Source organism: Pocillopora damicornis, chromosome 3 (genome assembly GCF_964200805.1).
Source record: "Pocillopora damicornis chromosome 3, jaPocDami1.2, whole genome shotgun sequence".
NCBI lineage: Eukaryota > Metazoa > Cnidaria > Anthozoa > Scleractinia > Pocilloporidae > Pocillopora > Pocillopora damicornis.
The window spans coordinates 21,759,913-21,780,176 of NC_142672.1; the positions used below are offsets into that span (position 1 = coordinate 21,759,913).

Here is a 20,264-nt window from a genome sequence, read left to right on the forward strand (position 1 = left end):
AAACATATACTAAAAAGGACATATTCTGACTAAAATAACAGGATCAGTATCTTTAAATTACAAATACTTGTCACGTAAACTCAGTCAGAAGGGAATTGATCGAGTAGATGAACTATCGAGGAGTAATGAGAAGAACTGAAGACAAAGTCATACGGCCATGTCCGTAGCGTAATTAATTCTCACAGTATTTACTATTATTAAAATCTTTCCTGCTTATGTCGTATAAAATTTAATCAAATGGATTGAGTGGTTTTTAATCAACGGTTTCCTTTCTTGAATGTTTATCTATGATGAAGTTAGTCATCTCAAATTGATTAAAAGCCGCTTTGACTCTGTTCAAGTCACACCGGAGAGATAACGCTTGGCGCTTTCGTTTTCATTAACGTCCACAGTCAAAATATATGACTTTCTCTGACTACTCACCTTCACTTTCTCTTTACAATGAAAATGTCTGTATTTAACTCTGTGAACAAGACCGTGAGGACACACGATATTACTTCGTAATTAGTTCGTGAGTCGACTGGACTACTCGAAAGGTTAACACTTCTCAGACAGTTTCGTTTCAGACTTGCAATTGTCTGTGAATAGTTTATCAGTTCCTTAATTATGCAAGCATAGCTGAGGTCACTCTGACGTAGATTCATGGCGATTTCATGTTACTTTCTCCAGTGGATTGAAGTTGTAAGTTTATAAATATATTTTAATTTCCTATTTATTTCGTATTATAATGATTCTTTTGCATTCAGGGAATGGAGTTCCGTTTCATAGTCAACATGAATGAGTTGAAGTGGAGGTAACGCTTCATAAGTAATTTTTTGTGTAATGGCTAAGGGAGAGAGTATGACAACGAGGCAGGAAGAAGTTTTAAATTTGAGCGCTCTGTACTTGCATATATACGATAAACTATATTTTTTCCTTGATGACCCTGTCAAGATATTTGTCAGGATAAAAGGGAGGAGGAAGCAAGCGAGAGTGGTCCGCGCCCTACCCCCCCCCCGTTTCTTTTTGCGTTTCTTGTGATGTTTGGTTTTGTTTATTTACTTTTCATGTTTTATTAACCTATCGCTGCTCGTGTGGTACTATGAAAACAGAGTTTTATGTTCAGCCAGAATTTTTTTCTATTTTTAGAGGTTATCCTATTCAAGTCAATCATTCTTAGGTTTAGTAGGCAACCGGTCATTGTTTATCACCAGGGAGGTTCCCTTACTTTGGATTCGCTTTGTAGTAGATAGGCATAGGTTATAAGCATTATAACCTATAACGATCATTAGCATTGTAACCCTCTATAATGATCGCGTCAATTTTTTTTACGGTGAAGAAGTCCTCGGAAGGCAGAGAGCTCCCTATTGTAAACACGTAGTGTCCACTCAGCATGGGTTTGTGTTGTATACTAAAGAGCTATTATTGTTTTGACTACATCATTATAGGGAGGTAATGGAGTAAAATCGCAATTATATTACGAGCAATCTCATTAGCATTATCATCAGTGTTAATTGAAGGCAGGGATTTTTCAGGGGAGTTATAATTTGTAAAAAGCTTCTTGATAGATTAATATACACGAGACATGCAACGAAAATAAACACAACGTATGACCAAGAAAACTAAACATGAGATTCCAGCTGATCATCCATCTGGCATAAAGCCTTAAAAATCTAATGGGGAAACTGGTGTATAAATGCCATTACCTTTGAAAGTGTTACTCATTATTAGAGCCAACAACTGTTGATCGTTTTGTCCTTATTTCAAAAAACGTATTCGCATCAGTAACTACTGAAAAGTCATTCATTGACAGCATATTTCGTTCGCCAGATCCTTACGGGTTACCAAGTCATGACATAGGGCGTCATGTAAGACAAGATAGTTTGCTTTTTCACCCTCTCTTCTTTTCCAGTGAAGCAACATTTGATATGGCTTTTCGGTGAATTCTTTATGGTTTTCGTCAAAAGCGTCCAGTTCTGGTTCCTTAAACTTTAAACGTCTTCCAAGTGGCTTCCAGTCCACACCGATGTTTCTCGAAATTGTCTCTAATTCTTCGTCACTGGGCTTGCCATTCTTGACTGAATATTGAAAAAGTAAAGTTAATGTTTGTAAGATATTCTTAATAAAGTAATTCTTGTTCTACGTAATAGATGAATGATTGGTTAGCGTCAATCATCCTGTCATGGAGTTATTCCTAGATCTCTTTAGAGGAATACAATACATCACTTCGGACTTATTATTTCAAAGCTGTTATGATTCTCTCCAATTGATAACCTTTGGCTGGACATTCCAGCTTTTTGGTCCGGCCAAATACCACCAAACATATAAGAACTATTCTGTTTTACCGATCTGTTTATGTTTTGCTCGAGAAAGACAAAACTTACACAGTGAAAAAAGAAGCAAAGCAGTTGCGACGTTTTGTAGTAGTTCTCCTCAAGTTTTATGGCAAACAACGCACAGGTGGGCGTACGGTCGGACAGACAGACAGGCGGAAGGACAGACAGACAGATGGGCAAATGGTCATACGGAAGATTGCACAGACAAACAAGATCATAGACAAAGGCTGGCAAGCAACCACGCAGATATCCAGAGCGGGATTGGGAAGTAGGAAAAATAACATGGAAGCAGGAAAGCAGACAAAAAGACAGTCGTTTAAGAAGATAGACAAATAACAGATTGAAAAGTCCATATCGGCAAAAGTGTACCTTTTTTGTCCATGGCAGTGATAACCTCTGAACGCTCTACACCCGGGCTCCCTGCTGATGCAGGTACACTTGCGCAGAGGTCACTTGATTCTAAACAAAAGAATTCAAGAATTTAGAAAGCAAAAACTCAAGCTTCCTTCTTTCCAACAAGAAAATATTTTAATTTACGTAGACTAGACTGGCCCTTTATTGATGAACCATCGGTATTTTCAGTTCACAGGGAAGTAACTTGGGTTTTGATTTAGGAATTTTAAAAAGCCTAATGTGTTGACATATTTTGAAAATTGACTCAATGCATAAGATTTATAACTTGCTATACAGAACTTTGATTGAAATTAACAATTAGTCACAATTAACGTTCGCTTAATATTCATGCAATCTCAGTTACTTTGCCATTATACCATCCCATGCTCAGTGGTTCACGACAACTTCAATAATTTTACGTCCACCTGCACAGCCGGCTCCTTTGTGGGAGTTTTCAAAGAGAGCGAGGAGAGGGGATTTAGGAAAGATAATGGATGGTCTGAAATAAGGCAAACCAAGATAATCTTAAAATAAATAAAGGGGGCAAGTTTCTAGGGAAACTGTGGAACTCTAGAGCTCTAGAACAAAAATGTTTATGTTTTAATCGTAACTCTTAATCCTCACAATATCAACGTCAACTTCAGAAACTCTTTAAGGTTGCCAATTTACAATATAAATTCAGTTAATAAACCAAAATATCTTGCAAGATGATCATAATAATATTTGAGGTTGATTATGGTCACACAATTTGTAAATCTATGAGGATTTGAGAACCAATTATTTGGTTTCAAGAAAAAGAGAGTGACGTCACCTTTATCATATGGCTAGCTTTGGAAAACAACGGAACCATACAACATATTTTCCACAACTGAGGCTGCCATCACACTTGCAAAGGTCTTTCACTCATCGGTAATTCCTCCAGTGTATAGCCTGATATTCCTCTAACGACAACCCATTCAATAAATGGGTTAGATTAACTCTCTAACCCCTCCTGGTTGTCAAACTAATTCCTTGTCATTCTACGTTCTAAAATATCATAAACGTTTACAAACCTGGCACTGTTCTCTCACCTGACATGGATTTCTTGGCCAGTTGTGAAGCATAGTAGAGTGGAACATCGTGAAGCTCAGGATGATTTTGTCAATATTAATCTGCAGTATTCCATTTACAAAATAGGGTAATTTAGTATTCTCAACAGAGTTGATAACATAAATATGCCTCCGTAAAGTCTTTCAAAGCTGCGTTTCGAGCTTTAACCCTTTGTCAGAGCGAAGTGTTTACCCTCTGTCATTCGCTCTGACGTTGGCTACGAAACTCTTTACGATGGCCAATTGTCCATGCTCTTTTCCAGATCTCACTTAGTGTACAGCATGTCCTCTGTTGCAATGTTACTAAAATAATGAACAGTATTGAAAATTACGAGTGACAAATTGATCTTCCCAGGTGCACTGCAATCGTAGTCATAGCAATACATTGAGTCTGAGAATTTGAAGGCTTCAATGAGGTTTCAACATCTATTCCCAGATAGTAGGTAAGCACTACACTGTACTACTAAGCCACGAAGCCACTTGTTGCATGCCAGCAAATAACTTCTAAGGATAATTTATTTAGTGATTTCTGGGTGCTTCAAACAGAGGGGAAATCTTTGATGGGTTTTTGGTAAACTAGGCCAGAGGTATCACACTTAAAGGACAAGTACATCCAGGAACAGGAAAGTGAATGAAACTACTTTGTCTGTATAGCATGTGGAAACGATGATATTTTTATTACTTCGACGGAGTTACAAATACAGCTCATAAAAAAGCCATCCTTCCTCCTTCTCTTTCTTCCTCCCTTCCTTCTCACTACCCGGCATCATTTGCATTTTATACTCTGGTTAAAGACTCGTGCTTTTTAGCCATGATATTCGCTACTATGGGCTACCAACACAAAATATTTCGACAAATTTTGAAATTAATTTGTTCCTCGCTACTTAACAAAACTCTTGAGCAGGCATTTTCTTACAACAGTGTACTTAAAAATCAAACATTATTACCTGCAGTCGCTTTTTTTCTTTTAGGGTCTGAACAGGAAGGAGGAGGTGACGACCGTCGTGTCTCAGCATCCAAATTATCTGGATAAAACGACAAGAAATCGTACCCACAGTTAAACATATTGCATTTCGTATTTAACAGAATAATTAAAAAGGCTCAAAAAGACCACTTTCAGTTATCCTCTTAACCAGAATAGATCAAAAGAGCACCAAAGTATGGGTTCACTGTCTTTTATGCATAAAAACTAACCAAAACTGTCTTTGTACAAATAGGTTGTACAAGTAGGGTGATAAACAGGTATGTCAAATAAATTAAATGAAACTTATGCGTGTGCCCTAAAAACGAAAGCAAATAAAAATAATAATAATTATGTAAAATGATAATAGAAGCAATAAAACAGTGCACAACACGCAGTACAAAGAAATTAGACAAAATAGCGTTAAAACGGCCGGAAGCGACGAGGCGGCTATCATGTAATTCTTTATGTATCCATCGTTTAAATTATTACTTTAATATTTATCCAATGAACCTTAGACCTCGCAAGCGGTGATTGTTAAGAATGATCTTAAAACCTTTTTGTTTCCTTTTATTCTCTTTGTTTTGATGTTCATCTGTTTCTTTGCTCTTTTTTTGCAGGACCGGCAGTGTTTTCTTCACGCCTCTTGGGGTTGCTCGTTTTGAGAATCGGTTGCCATTGTAATTCATATCATGCAACTTTTGTCTGCGCCTACGCTAGAAAGTTTACATCGTTTAATAGCGTTTTTATACAGCAAATCTGAGTCACGCTGATTATAACTTGCGTGTGGATTTTTTTATTTTTTTGAATGCAGAATTCCCTTGATACAAGTATCTACTTTTTCAACCAACTGAACACTTACCTTCGAAGTGAGGCCAGAACTCAAAAAATCTAGAATCTTTTAGAGTGTGTGAAACTAGAGACGCTGCCATAACACTGGCAAATGGTCTCCAAAGATCAGTTTCAGATTTGTTCCCATCGGCGAAGTCTGACACGCCCTTAATGACAATCCACTCAACTTCGAGATCATGGGCAGCTACTAAAAGACCTAGAAGAAAAGCATTTTTTGGCCTATAAGAGACACTGAATAGACGCCGGGGTTTTAAATTGCCTTTTTAAAAAATTAAATGAGACTCACGGAAGGACAGATAGAAACAGCGAGACACAGACAAATAGACACGACTAGGTCAAATAGAGAGACACATACAGCAAGAAACGCAGACATACAGAGAGACCTCAAGGGATGGATATGAAAAGTTGTTTCACAAAGTGATGGGGAGCAAGTAAGGAAGAAATGACGAGAGCGAAAACTAAGTAAAATATAAAAAAAAACAACAACAAAAAAAAGGCACAAGAGTTTTAATTTTCATTGTTCTTGTTTTTGTTTTTGATATTTTTAATGTGGATTTTACTCCTCCTGCAACTGCCGTTTAACTGTAGCTGATACTCCGCCACTTAGACATGTTTCGTTCCTAGGTTCCAAGCTCAGGGAGAATCGATTGTTATGATTATGAATGTAAGTTGGGCTAATTTTCATGTAACTTGCAATTTTTATTCATCTTTGAGGGCAAGGCGGTCAAAAATACTACTTACAGTTATTATCCATTAACAATCCAGCATAAAATTTAAAAAATAAAACTGAAATGATGATAGAACTTAACTTAATTCAGCAGCTGAATGTATCCTAGCATGTGTAACAGACAAAAAAAGGGGCCAACAGACATTAGAGGCAGAAAGCCGGAAAGAAAGACAGATGGCCAAACAGGACCCTGCACAGATATAAATAATCATAAATACATAGTTTTACTCTTCATTAATTACCTTCCCCTTCCATCTCAATTGCTGTTGCTTCTGGATATCGTTTGATCAGTGCATCACGTCGTTTTCTGTCGTTAATCACCTCAGGCCCACTCAGAAATACGCCACCTCTGCGTGGTTTCACCTTCTGACCGGTTGAGTACTTCACTGGTGGTTTCCATCCATCTCCAATGTGTCTGACAAGAGTTGCCAAATCCCTGTTCAAAGGAACTTTGTCACCTCGCTCCTGGACCATATCTCCCTCTTGTTTTATGAAGGCGTAGGTAATTAACTTTGAGCACACGACCACATCACCTAGCTCTGCTTTCTTCTCTTTTAAACTAGCACAGAAACCCACACTAAACACAGCTTTCGGTCTTAAGATGCGGACTGCGTTTGGGACAACAACCAGAGAACCACCGGTAGTGCTAGAACCCATATTGCATTTTATCACTGCAACCTTCACTTCCTCGTGCTTGTTGTCACGGATATTTCCGAAGTATACAATGCCAAGGGGTTTGCGATTACTCTTCACGAAACCTTCTTTGAGAAAGGAAAGACAACTTAGAAATTCGCAGTCCTTTACCGTCAGCAGAAGAAAATGGACCGGTAGAAAGTCTCTTTGGATCTTTTCCCACGGCTCTGAGTGGTCCGGGAGATTTTCAATCTCTAGCACTTCAACATCTACTTCTGGTGGTTTTCTTTTGCTTGTTGCTTGATGCGCACTTTCAGCAGTGATAGCGTCCGTCATGTTTTACAGGTTCCTGGGAATAATTAGGTGATTAATGAGATAGTCATGATATTCAATACTCAAAATCAATGCTGATCAGCCTTTGGCTGTCTGAGTCCTCATTTACGTTAGAAATACAGTCACCTCTTAGGTGTGTTTAGCATAAAATCGACTGTGATAAAATAATAGCAATAATATGCCAAGTTATTTCAAAACTGACATGAGCTAACTAGCTAACTGGATAGAAACTTAGTGATGGATAATGAATCAAAGCAAAGTTAATACGAAGTAGGGGAGGTATTTTTTCCTCAGTGTTATGTTTCACCGGTCATTTAAGCTCCTGTTTCATTACATTTCGATAAAGTTACATCGATAACAAGAGGATTCCAGTTGAAAAAGGACAATTATCAATGCAAGAGACATTTAGTGGGAAGGGTGACTTTTTCATTCATGGTCAGTTGGCCCTAATTGGGCTATCTCAGCCACTTTAATGGACCGTTTTCGGTCTTACATCATGTGAAATTCTGTGGGGGATTGCCATGATGAATGGTCTTCTCAAATACAAACTCAGCTAGAAATTGAAAAGACGGTATCCGCCGCTTTCGCCCCCTATCGAGTTCGCGCCTTCGAGTTCGCCCCTACCTTATATCGTGTTCGCCCCCGCACTTTTCGAGTTCGACCCCACCAAGTCGAGTTCGCCCCCAGATTGAGTCATGTCTAAATTAGTTGCTATCGAACATTGCAAACAAGTTAGAACCAAGTTTATCTACCCAACATTTCGTGTTCGTTAGATAAACCGAGGTTGGTTTGCATCTTTTCCAGTCTGAATAATAAGTTAAACAATGTTATTTTGATTAAGTGTGGTTCTCTTTATCACAAGTTCAGTGTATACAGTTATTTCTGGTATTCCCAGATCCCACGCAGAATATTTAGTTGATTCCGTCAACCCAGTTCCCAAGCAGGTTCCACTCAATTGCCGAAATTCAAAATGGTCTTCGCTGACGTGACATTTGGCACATTCCGCTAGTGCCTTCGTCACAAATCAACTCATCTGGATATCACTCAATCAAGGGGCGAACTCGAACTAGACTTGATGGGGTCGAACTCGAAACGTGTGGGGGTGAACACGGCATAAAGTAGGGGCGAACTTGATAGGGGGCGAACGCAGTGCAATTCGAAAATACGAATAACCACATAAGGTTGTCCAAGAAAGGTGAACAAAAGCCTCTACGGTTGTAAGCCTCTCATTGATCGTAATCGTTGCAAACCAGAGTCAAATTGTGGACATCCGATCCCCATGTGATCGTAATTTACGTCGCTTGCTTCGGGACGGGGACTATTGACTCGGCCACGATATTATTGGTAAGCTGCATCTTAAGCAAGTATGCATAAGTATTCCCTATACTCATACTTTTATATGATCGAGGTATATGCCAGTTTGGAAAAATTTTGTTCCTGAGAGATTCTTACTTTTTAACATGGATTGATTTTTTCATTGATTGATCGATTCATTTTCAAATGATATATTTCTTCTTTCCCTTGCTCTAAGCGGCTGAGATCAAAGTTTATGCTAGCGAGGAGTGAAAATTTTGGCTAAAGAATCTTCACTGTTAGGCACTGATTGGGCGTTTTACAGTACATTTAGATGCAGAGTTTTTAGTGATTAATTTTTACCTCGCTCTACACCACTATGCTGAAGGTATAACTCGTTAAACCCTAAGAGTGACTAGCATCTAATTTCTATATCACTCCTGAATCAAACACGAAAGTCATGAGAACAGAGCCAACCAAAGCAGCTCTTGATTGTTAAACAGATTCTCCTTGTCAGCCTCTTTGGAAATGTATGGAGAACAGTATGGAGACTATGCATACTGATGTTAGGGTGTAAGCAATCCATACTGTTGGGCATTAATTGACCATTTTCCAGTAAACATAGGACTACTTCTTAGGTTTAATTTTCTCCTTCCTCTACACTATTTTGATCAGGGTGTGTGTTAGTTAGGAGTAAAGCTTTTAGCTGAGGATGTTTCGCACCTCAGGTTAGGGTACTACTCGGGTTGAAGACACACCAGGAAAATAAAGTCTACGGTACTACTTTGATGTCATAATTTCCGATGTTGCGACAGCAAGCTAAGTGTGTATAATTAACTGAAAAGAAAGGCATGCATTCCATTGCTTACTTGTGAATCGACTATAAAAGCTTGACGAATCGAATCTAATCGAAAATGAAATGAGCAAACTTGCTTCAACAAATGTGAACATACTTACAATTCTGTAAGGCGTGATTCCATTTATGACACGGCTATTTTTCTATCTTATTTAAAGAAAAGGTATAAACTTTATGAACACTGTTTTCAATGACAGGATTTTTTCTCATTGATCCTTCAGTTTCCCTAATCACGCTAGTCCTATGAGCAAACTGAAATCTGATTGGCTTAATTTTAAGAAAGAATAATAATCTTGCGTGTGCGGCTTTATTGCTAATAAAAACAATAAAGAAAATACCGTGACTCAAAATTAATCACAGCTGTCAACGGAGTGCAAAACAGTGGAATCTTTACAGTTACTCATTGATTGATCAATCACAATACATTGTAGGAGCAGTACTTCTAATGATTATTTTTTTCCCTTGCTCTACACTACTGTGATCAAAGTATCTACCAGTTAGGAGTGAAGATTTTTGGATGAGGAATCCTTGTTGTAAGGCATCGATTGATAATTTTATACCACATGTAGGTACAATGCTTCAAATGCTCAATTGTTTCCCTTGCTCTACACTACTGTGATCAAGTTAAATGTCGGCAAGAAATAAATTCTTTCCGGAGAAATCCTTTTGGTTAGGCGTTGATTGATCATTCCACAATATCCATAGATGCAATGCTTCTAATGATTATTTTTTCCCCAGCTCTACACCACTGAAGTCAAGGAAATTGCCATTTAGGAGTGAAACTTTTTTTGCTGATGAATCCTTTCTGTTAGGCAATGATAAATTATTTACAGCACATGTAGGTGCAATGCATCTCATGAGTATTTTCTTTCTTTTGGTCTGCACTATTGTGATCAAGGTATATGCCTGTAAGTTGTGAAACCTCATTTGCTGGCTGTTATACTTAGATTGATCGTTTTACAGTAAACGCATGTGCAATTATTCTAGTGATAAATTTTCCCCTTGCTTTACATTACTGTGATCAAGGTACCGGTACAGACCTGTTAGGAGTGAATATTTTTTTGCTGAGAAATCCTTATTGTTAGGCATTGATTGATCATTTTGAAGTACTGTAGGGTCACTTTTTTTAATGCTTAATTTTTTTCTCTTGCTTTAAACAACTGTGATTAATGTATATGCCAATTAGGAGTGATCGAGGTAGGTGCCAGTTAGGAGTGAAGATGGTAGCTGAGGAATCCTTACTGTTAGATATTGATTGATGACTTAAAGCACATGTCCCTTTCTTCAAAGTACTGCGATCAATGAACGTGTAGGAACAGTGCATCTACTGACTAAATTTATCTTCTGCTCTACACTATCTTGATCAAGGTATATGTCAGTTAGGAGTAAAGCTTTTAGCTGAGAAATCCTTACTGTTATGATGTAATTGATCATTTTACAGCTGAAGTAGGTGCATTGCATCTTATGACAATTTTTTCACTCTGCTCCACACTCTTGTGATCAAAGTATATGCCAGTTAGGTTTTTTAGCTGAGGACTCCTAACTGTAAAGCATTGATTGATCAATTGCACTACATGTAGAGGTGCAATGCATCTTATGATTATTTGTTTCCTTTGCTCTGCACCATTGTGCTTGAGGTATACGCCAGTTAATAGTGGAGCTTTTTTTGTTCGCTGATGGATTGTTATTGTTAGGCTTAGATTGATACTTTTACAGTACATGCATGTGCAATGCTTATATTGATTATTATTTTTCTCTTGTTCTATTCCACCATGATTAAGATAAAAACTAGTTCCAAGTTAAGCTTTTAGCTGAGGAATCCTAGTCGGCAGGCATTGATTTATCATTCTACTGGACATGTACGTGCAGTGCCTTTAATGATTACATTTTTCCATTGCCCAAAACCACCGTAATCAAGGTAATTGCCAATTAGAAGGGAAGCTTTTGCTGAGGAATCCCTACTGTTAGGTATTGATTAATCATTAACGGGGCATGTTGGTGCAGTGCATCTACTGATTAGTCTTTCCTTGCTATGCACTTCTGTGTTCAAGGGATACACCAGTTAGGAGTGAGGCTTTTTGCTGATAAATCCTTACCATTAAGTATTGATTAAATATTTACAGTACATTTAGGTGCTATCAGTTTCATTTGCTAATTTTTTCCCTTTGCTCTACAGTACCGTGATCAAGGTATATGCCAAGTCAGGATTGAAGCCTTTTTAGCTGAGGAATCCTCTCTTAGACATTGATTAATTATTTAACAATACATGTAGGTGCAATTCTTTTAATGATTAATTTTACCTACTGTTAGGTATTGATTAATCATTAACAGTGCATGTCGGTGCAGTGCATCTACTGATTAGTCTTTTCCTTGCTATACACTTCTGTGTTCAAGGGATATACCAGTTAGGAGTGAGGCTTTTTGCTGATAAATCCTTACCATTAAGTATTGATTAAATATTTACAGTACATGTAGGTGCTATCAATTTCATAGGTGCAATTCTTTTAATGATTAATTTTTCCCCTTGCTCTACACTACTGTGATCAAGGTATATGTCAGTTAAGATTGAAGCTTTTTTTAGCTGGGGAATCCTTTCTGTTTGCCATTGATTGATTATATTACAGTATATGTAGGTACAAGGCTTCTAATTATTAATTTTTGGAGCGCTCTAACTAATTGGATTTGGGAAAGTAGTAAAATTAAGATTGAATTCTCCCTTGAATTTGTTTTCTTTGGCTACACAATCTGTTTGCCTTGTAAAAATGCAACTTAACTGGATTTTTTTAGCGGTTACGTTTTTCATATATAAATGTAAGATGAAAGGACATAACTCCGATTTTACAGACGCACTACCTAAAGTTTCACTATAACATTGAAAAATTGGCATGTCACTTTTGTCATCGGGAGATAATTTTAAGTGGAAATTGAAGAAAAAACTATTTTGTCAGTAAATTATGTAATACTTGTAACTTACAGATTGAAGTATAGCTTCATTATGTCTTGCATGTAAGTGTATTCCGTCAGTAATCTTTTGGTAATCTATTTTCTGTAACTGATATATCCATAGTGTTCGTGACAAAAGTTTAATAAGGGCAGGAAAAGAGAGGCCATGATGCACGATGCATGTATATTTCAAATAAAAAATACAATGCTTTTCTTTTATTTAGACAGCAACTATTGTACTTTACTTTTGAAAAATTGTACCTGTAATTTGTTCTGTCAGCAGCTAGGGAATAAAGAAATAATGCGTATGTATTTGTACTTATTTGAAAACGGGTGTATATGTGTCTGTATGTATATATATATATATATATGTTTACCTACTACATATATCGAAATTACATATATCGAAACTACATATATTGAAATTTTAAAATCACTGGTGATCCTTGCAAACTGGTTGGCTTTGATTGGAGCAATTTTTTCACTAATTGCACCATTTTTTGCATTAAATCGCATCTTTTTTGCACTGCGTACTTGTTTGATTTTGAAATTACGCATGTGTTTAAGACCTAATTGCACTCCACTCAGTTCCATTACCATTTTATAAAGTATAAACCAGTTCCAAAAACGTTGCAAATTTGGATATATATATTAAAGACAGATAACTTTCTTTTCTCATCAAAAAGAGACACATACACCCAAAAAGATAGTATATATATATTAAGCCATTTAAGCACATGGTGCAGATACGAAATGGCTCAAGTGAGGCCATTTTACATTATATCATAACTATTTTAGTTCTGTCACGAGCCTCGTTTCAGATCATATGAGGCCTATTTAGCCATTAATCTCCATTATTTTGGACCATAAGTTTATCTTAATTGGCCACAAAATAGGAGCAAATTTTCACTCTCTCTTAGGAAAGAATTGGCTCCAGAAAGTAACGTGGAAACAGTCCTTATGGAAAAATACAAACCAAGTAAGAACTAATCACAACGTTTGGATTTACCTCAGGGTTATCTTGCCACACAACAAGTTGATTCGCAAAATGATGAAGATGAAACGGTGATACTTAATTGACAATTAATGTTATAATAACAATGAATAACTATTCAAATCCACAATGCTCGACGAAATGACAAAGTTTTGGTCAATTGATATTTCAAGTCAACTTAATTTGTTGCCCTTGCGTTTCCCCTAAGCTGCATAAAATATGAACAAATACTGATATCCCTTCGAGTCCTCTCACAAAAAGAGATCAGAACTACGACAACTATGAAAAGTTACATTTATTTTAATAACTTGAAGCCCTTGGGGCAAAGCAACTATTACCAACACAAATCGCAGCATTAATTTACCTCATTTTATGATGACAAATTCATAATCTTTCAACTTAGAGAGACAAAGCAGATAGATAAACTTGCCTTCATGGTATGGTAAGAACGTTACGGAAGAACGATTATATGACCGTATTGAAACAAAAGTGTTCCTGTCTACCTCACAGATTCATAATCTTTCGACAATGAGAAACACAGCATATGGATAAACTTGCCTACAAGCATGATTGACAGAAAATTCATAGCGTAAGTCAGAGATCATTCATTTGATCTTTCAAGATTCCTAGAATCGAAACACAACAGATAAATAAATTCCCATAGCCTGAATTTCTATCGCTTACCGTTCAAATTATCCAAGTGTTATGTATACATTTGAAAAAATTGGACTAAGTGGTTGTAAGCCATGGAATCAGCGAAAATCGCGCTCTTGCATGTCCCTACACGACAAAGTTATCACTCAAGAATTGAATAAAATCGCCGCTTTGCCTCAGCGCAGTAGACTAAAAATTGCTTTCTCTTAACGAAACATTCTAAAGCGGGCATATCTCGACTAAAATATCCGGATCAGTATCTTTAAACTGCAATCAGTATCTTTAAACTGCAATCAGTATCTTTAAACTGCAATCATTACGAATGCTCGTCACTTTAACTCGGTCGGAAGGGAATCATTCGAGTAGATGAGTTATCGAGGAGTAAAGCCTTATGCATGATTTAATTCTCACAGTATCCATTATTATTTAAACCATTCCTGTGTCGTGTAAAATGAAAAAAAATGGATTGAGTGGTCTTTAATCAACGGCTTTCGCTCTTGGATGTTTATCTATGATAAAGTTTGTCATCTGAAATTGATAAAAACCCGCTTTGTCTTGGTTCAAATCACACCGGAGGAATAACGCTCGGCGCTTTCGTCTTCCGTAACGTCTACAGTCGACTACAAACTTTCTTTACTCACCTTCACTTTCTCTTTAAAATGAAAATGTCTGTACTTGCCTCGATGAAGAAGACCGCGAAGACACACGATATTACTTCGTAAGTAGTTTGTGAATCGACGGAACTAATTGAAAAGTTTTTCGTTTTTTCGTTTTTTTCGTTTGAGACAGGCAAATGTATATGAATAATTTATCCGATTCCTTAGTCATGCAAGCATAGCTAAGGTCATTCTGACGTAGATTTATGGCGGCTTCATGTTACTTTCTCCAATGGATTAAAGATGTAAATTTATAAACAGATATTGATTTCCCATTTATTTCGTATCATAATGATTCCTTTGCGTTCAGACAATGGAGTTCCGTTTCATAGTAAACGTGAACGAGTTAAGGTGGAGGTAACGCTTCATAAATATTTTTTTGTGCAACGGCTGAGGGAAAGAAGCATGACAACGAGGCCGGAAGAAGCTTTTAATCTGAGCCCTCTGTATTGCATATATACGATAAAGTATATTTTTTCCTTGTTGCGCCTAGCCGTAAAAACTGACCGGGTTTTGAAGCCAATCAAAAAAGCTGCAGTATCACTCTTAAGAAATGAAGGCGCCCGTCATGTAAGAACACTTGGATTTAGAAACAGTATGACTGCGTACGATATAACGCGAATGGGGCAGAGATCATTTGAAAGCGGTTGTCAAGTCTCGTAATCCTTAAAGTTGAGAAAAAATAATTCTGTAAATTTCCAAAAGAGCAAAAGTGTTTCAAATTCGGATTTCGAAACTTAATTTAACTGCAACCTCACATAGAAATCCTCCCCTTGTAGACAGAGAAAGGAATTTATGGTTAAGGCAATAAATGAATGGGAAGACCTGACTGAAAAATTGCATAATATTGTTAAACAACTCAGTCACGAAGGTATTGTCTCTTTAAATGTTTTCATAACCTGTTGCTTCTCGTGTGGTACTATGAAAACAGAATTAAATGTTCAGCCCGAATTCTATTCTATTTTCAGAGCTTATCACCAGGGGGGGTCCCCTTAGTTTGGATTTGCGTCCCTCTGTAGTAGATAAGGAAAGACTTAAAGGAAGTTATCCTTTGTAATGGTCGGGTCAATTTGCCTTTTTTTTCACTTTGAAGAAGTCCTGAGAGAGAGCTCCTTAGTGTTAGATCGAATTTAAGTGCCACTCCCGCTAAGAGCGGTCCTCTCGACTTCCCGTCGGAAAAAAAGTTTTCTTTTATTTTTTGCCCATGGAAAGGGTTTAGGACACATGTTTCAAAAATCGTTTAGTTGTTCTCCAATTCTCTTTTTTTTGCGTCGCCACAAGCCAAAAATGATTTTTGGCCAGACCACCCCTGTGGACAGCAATCAAAGGTGTAAATTTCAAAGAATTTGTCCAGCGCGCAGCGACTGCAGCAATGTAGATCACGGAATTCTATCTTGCTACAAGTTACAAGGTGTATTCAGTTAGTTCACAGACAAAATATGGAAAATTCAGCTGAAATATTTTTCATATCAGATCAGAGGAGACCGTTCTCTTCGACCTTAATTTGGCATATCAAAAAGTCACTACTTTTTACGAAAGAATTATCAAAATGCAGGCGTTAATGGGGCTGAAAAAGCATATCAATGCATAGTTTATACACCAATGAGGTCACGGATTGCCTCAAATCCGCGGGTATATCTCTAGCTTCCATCCACCAACTTCTTGAAAACAACGCAAATCCACGTGTTTGCTCAATTGCGCTTGTGTCAAAGATCCTTTGCAAGATTCTTAGAATTGACCAAGATCTCCTTTTGACCGTTCAAACTTCGTTCGTTTATCTTCTACGTTGAGGATTTTAGGTTTTCACCGCCACTGAATGGAGATTAGATGCCGAGTTGTCCTAAAACGTTGCGTAAAAGTGATCGGTCGTAACGCTTGCGCGCTTGCGTGACTTACAAAGTGGACAAAGGTGATCGGAAGGCGCCTTCTCGATAATTTCCGTTGAAATATCAGTTCATGAACTACGCACAGTGTGGAGAAGATCAAAATTAAAGAATAGAATTTGACACTCTGGTCATAACAGACATATCGCGTTGCTTAAAAGGACACAAAAACAAGTTAATATAGGTTGCACTGTTTATATCTACAAAACAACACGCATACACTCTGAAACAATTCTTGCAGTTTCTCCCGAGATTTAGTATACGGAACCCGATGAACTAACCCTCCTTTCTGCAAATTTGTTTCCGTCATTAATGATGTTACGCTCTTATGGACCACAACGGTTTTGAACGACAAACTCGACATTTCCCTGCGACCATCAAAATCAACTGGGCAAACTCAGCTGGATGTATTGCGTGACGTGATTGTGCAAACTTTTCTCTTTGTCATACGAACTGTTTCGCAGGTTCTACAAGTTGGAACCAAAATTAGTTAATGTAACGAATTAGAATCGAAAGTTATTCAAATGGACTGAATAATTTTACATTTTAATGAGAATTTTATCGTCGAAATGTTTAGTTGATTCATGGAAAGTAAAGATTGGAGTGGCTTTGGGTATTTCAGCCCTGATTTGGAAAAAATAAAACAGTTAGTGGTATGTTCTAAACACTAGAGCACTTGAGAGGACACTGGAAATGTAGTAAAAGTATTTTTTAGCATCCAGAGCAAAAAGAAGAATGTGAGGCAGTGAAAGGAGACTGAGTTTTCAACACCATTTGTCGCGAAAGCTACCACCAGCTAGTTATTGAACTCACTAAAATTTACCTGGAAGGCATTAACTTTCTTTTGTCGCGAAACTCATGGATTTTAAAACTTTGAAACGACGCACGATAAATCCTGAAACTGGAGTTTGAGTCCATTGGTAAACTATGCCAGCTCGGGTCTCATGAGCAGATCAAGCTCTGACGAAATTTAACAGTTTTGAAGTTTTAAGCGGATGCAAAAATCGAGACAAAAATTCTTCAGGACACAAGTTACGACCGATCACGTTTACACAACGTTTTAGGACAACTCGGCACCTAATCTCCATTCAGTTACGGCGAAAACCTAAAATCCTCAACGTAGAAGGTAAACGAACGAAGTTTGAACGGTCAAAAGGAGATCTTGGTTAATTCTAAAAATCATGCAAATGATCTTTGACACGAGCGCAATTGAGCAAACACGTGGATTTGCGTTGTTTTCAAGAAGTTGGTGGATGAAAGCTAGAGATATACCCGCGGATTTGAGGTAATCCGTGACCTCATTGGTGTATAAACTATGCATTGATATGCTTTTTCAGCCCCATTAACGCCTGCATTTTGATAATTCTTTCGTAAAAAGTAGTGACTTTTTGATATGCAAATTAAGGTCGAAGAGAACGGTCTCCTCTGATCACGCTGGTATGAAAAATATTTCAGCTGAATTTTCCATATTTTGTATGTGAACTAACTGAATACACCTTGTAACTTGTAGCAAGATAGAATTCCGTGAGCAACATTGTTGCAGTCGCTGCGCGCTGGACAAAATCTTTGAAATTTACACCTTCGATCGCTGTCCACAGGGGTGGCTTGGCCAAGAATCATTTTTGGCTTGTGGCGACGCAAAAAAAGAGAATTGGAGAACAACTAAACGATTTTTGAAACATGTGTCCTAAACCCTTTTCATGGGCAAAAAATAAAAGAAAACGTTTTTCCGACGGGTAGTCGAGAGGACCGCTCGTAGCGAGAGTGGCACTTAAGCATTGTCCACCAGCATGGATTTGTGCTGTTGTATGTCAAAGAGCTATTATTGTTATGACTATATTATTACAAGGAGGTAATGCAGTAAAGACGTGGCTATATTGTGACCAAAAGTAGTGAAAAGGCATATAAATGTTGCTGGATGAGGAAAGAGGTTCCAAACGCGACTTACTTTGTCTTATATGACGCCCTGTGTCCCATTAGGATCTGGCGGGAAAATTTGCTTTCAAAGAGAGATCAAGTAACTTTTAGCTACTGCTGCGAACAAGTTTGTGAAATAAGGAGAAAAAGGATCAACATCTGTCCAAACATGATCCATCTACTTGAATAATGAGTTGGTGTGTTAGAGATATTTACGCTCACACCAGGGTTTTGCATATTGTTTTAAGGCTTAAAGGCAGTTAAATGAACTGGAATCTCATATTTTGACTTCATAGTCGAACGTTATTTTTCACTTTTGTTTCATTTTTAATCATGTATATTGTATGAATTATTCCCACTTTTACAGTATTCATTAGCAAATGATCGAAGTTGTTCACGAATATATCTGCCTGAGGTAGAAGCCTCAAAACTCGAATAAAGCCATCAACTTGTTTTACAGTTTAGACAACTTCTTTCTGCGGAGTAGAGGGTGCGTAATTTTATCAAGAACGATTTTTTTTACGAATTAAAACTTCCGTAGAAATCCCCTGCCTTCAATTAACATCGATGATAGTTCTTACAGCAAGCTCTACTTTCCTTCACAATATAGTCACGATTTCACTTCATTACCCCCTTATCATGATGTAATAAAAACAATAATACCTCTTTGACATACTACAGCGCAAATCCATGCTGGTGGACAAGGACTTGTTCACTGTGTGAAAAAAAAAAAAAAAAAAAAAAAATTGGCGCGACCATTACAAAGGACGAGTTTGTTTTAAGTTTATGCTTATCTGCTACAGAGCGAATCCAAACCAAGGAGACCCCCGGCGATAAATAAGGACCGGTTTCCTTACTCAGCCTAAGTATACGTATAAATATATATATACAAAACACCAACTCGCTATTCAAGTAAATGGATCATGTTTGGACAAATGTTGATCTTTTTTGTCCTTATTTCACAAACTTATTCGCAGCAGTAGCTGAAACTCACTTAATTAATTCTCTCTTTCAAAGCAAATTTTTTCCTGCCAGATCCCGACGAGTTTTCCATGGATGACACGAGGCATCATATACGACAACGTAAATCACGTTTGAAACCTCTTTCCTTATCTACCAACATTTATATGCCTTTTCACTACATTCTTCATTTTCTTAGTCAAAACAACCAGCCTTGGTTCCTCAGTTAAGTTTTAGACGTCGTCTAAGTGGCTTTCAATGTTTAGCGATGTTATACGACATTTGCACTAATTCTTCGTTACTGGGCTTGCCATTCTTAACTGAATATATTAAGAAAAGTGCAATCAATGTTGCGGTAATATAATTTTTAAAGGAACTGTGACTTGTACTCTTGCTACGTAATGAATGGATGATTGGTTAGCGTCAGTCCTCCTCTCAGAAAAGTATTCCTAGATCTGTTTAGGAAAATGCAATGCATTACCTCTTACACGATTCTTTCAAAGCGGTTATGATTCATTATACCGTTGGCAGGAAGGTCCAGTTTTTCGGCCTGGACAAATATCACTAAAAAAATAAGTATTATTCAGCTTTACCGACTTGTTTATGATTTGTTCGAGAAATAGCGAACTACAATTTTTCACTAATTTTTGTTCTGGATTATCTGTTCAGGGATGATGTCATTGCTTGGAAAAGCGCGATGGCGAATTTTTTCTATTTAATGGAAAAACTTGTCGTAGTAGGGGCGAACCGTTGGGGGTAAGCTTTCGATGAGATGAAACCCCTATGAACCAAAAAGAGTCATAGCA

At 37.4% G+C, this 20,264-nt stretch overlaps 1 protein-coding gene across 1 annotated transcript; it reads right to left on the bottom strand.

Annotated features, from left to right (window-relative positions):
• Nucleotides 1-1,512: 1,512 nt before the first annotated feature.
• Nucleotides 1,513-14,872, bottom strand: LOC149048826 (death domain-containing ATP nucleosidase-like). The gene is made up of 8 exons (XM_089199555.1): nucleotides 14,684-14,872; nucleotides 6,579-7,318; nucleotides 5,620-5,805; nucleotides 4,744-4,821; nucleotides 4,129-4,187; nucleotides 3,779-3,833; nucleotides 2,685-2,774; nucleotides 1,513-2,057 (listed from the first exon to the last, which is right to left on the bottom strand). Exons 2-8 carry the CDS (start codon nucleotides 7,303-7,305, stop codon nucleotides 1,783-1,785), a joined length of 1,470 nt encoding a protein of 489 aa, XP_089055681.1. The 5' UTR covers nucleotides 7,306-7,318; nucleotides 14,684-14,872; the 3' UTR covers nucleotides 1,513-1,782.
• Between the last annotated feature and the right edge of the window lie 5,392 nt (nucleotides 14,873-20,264).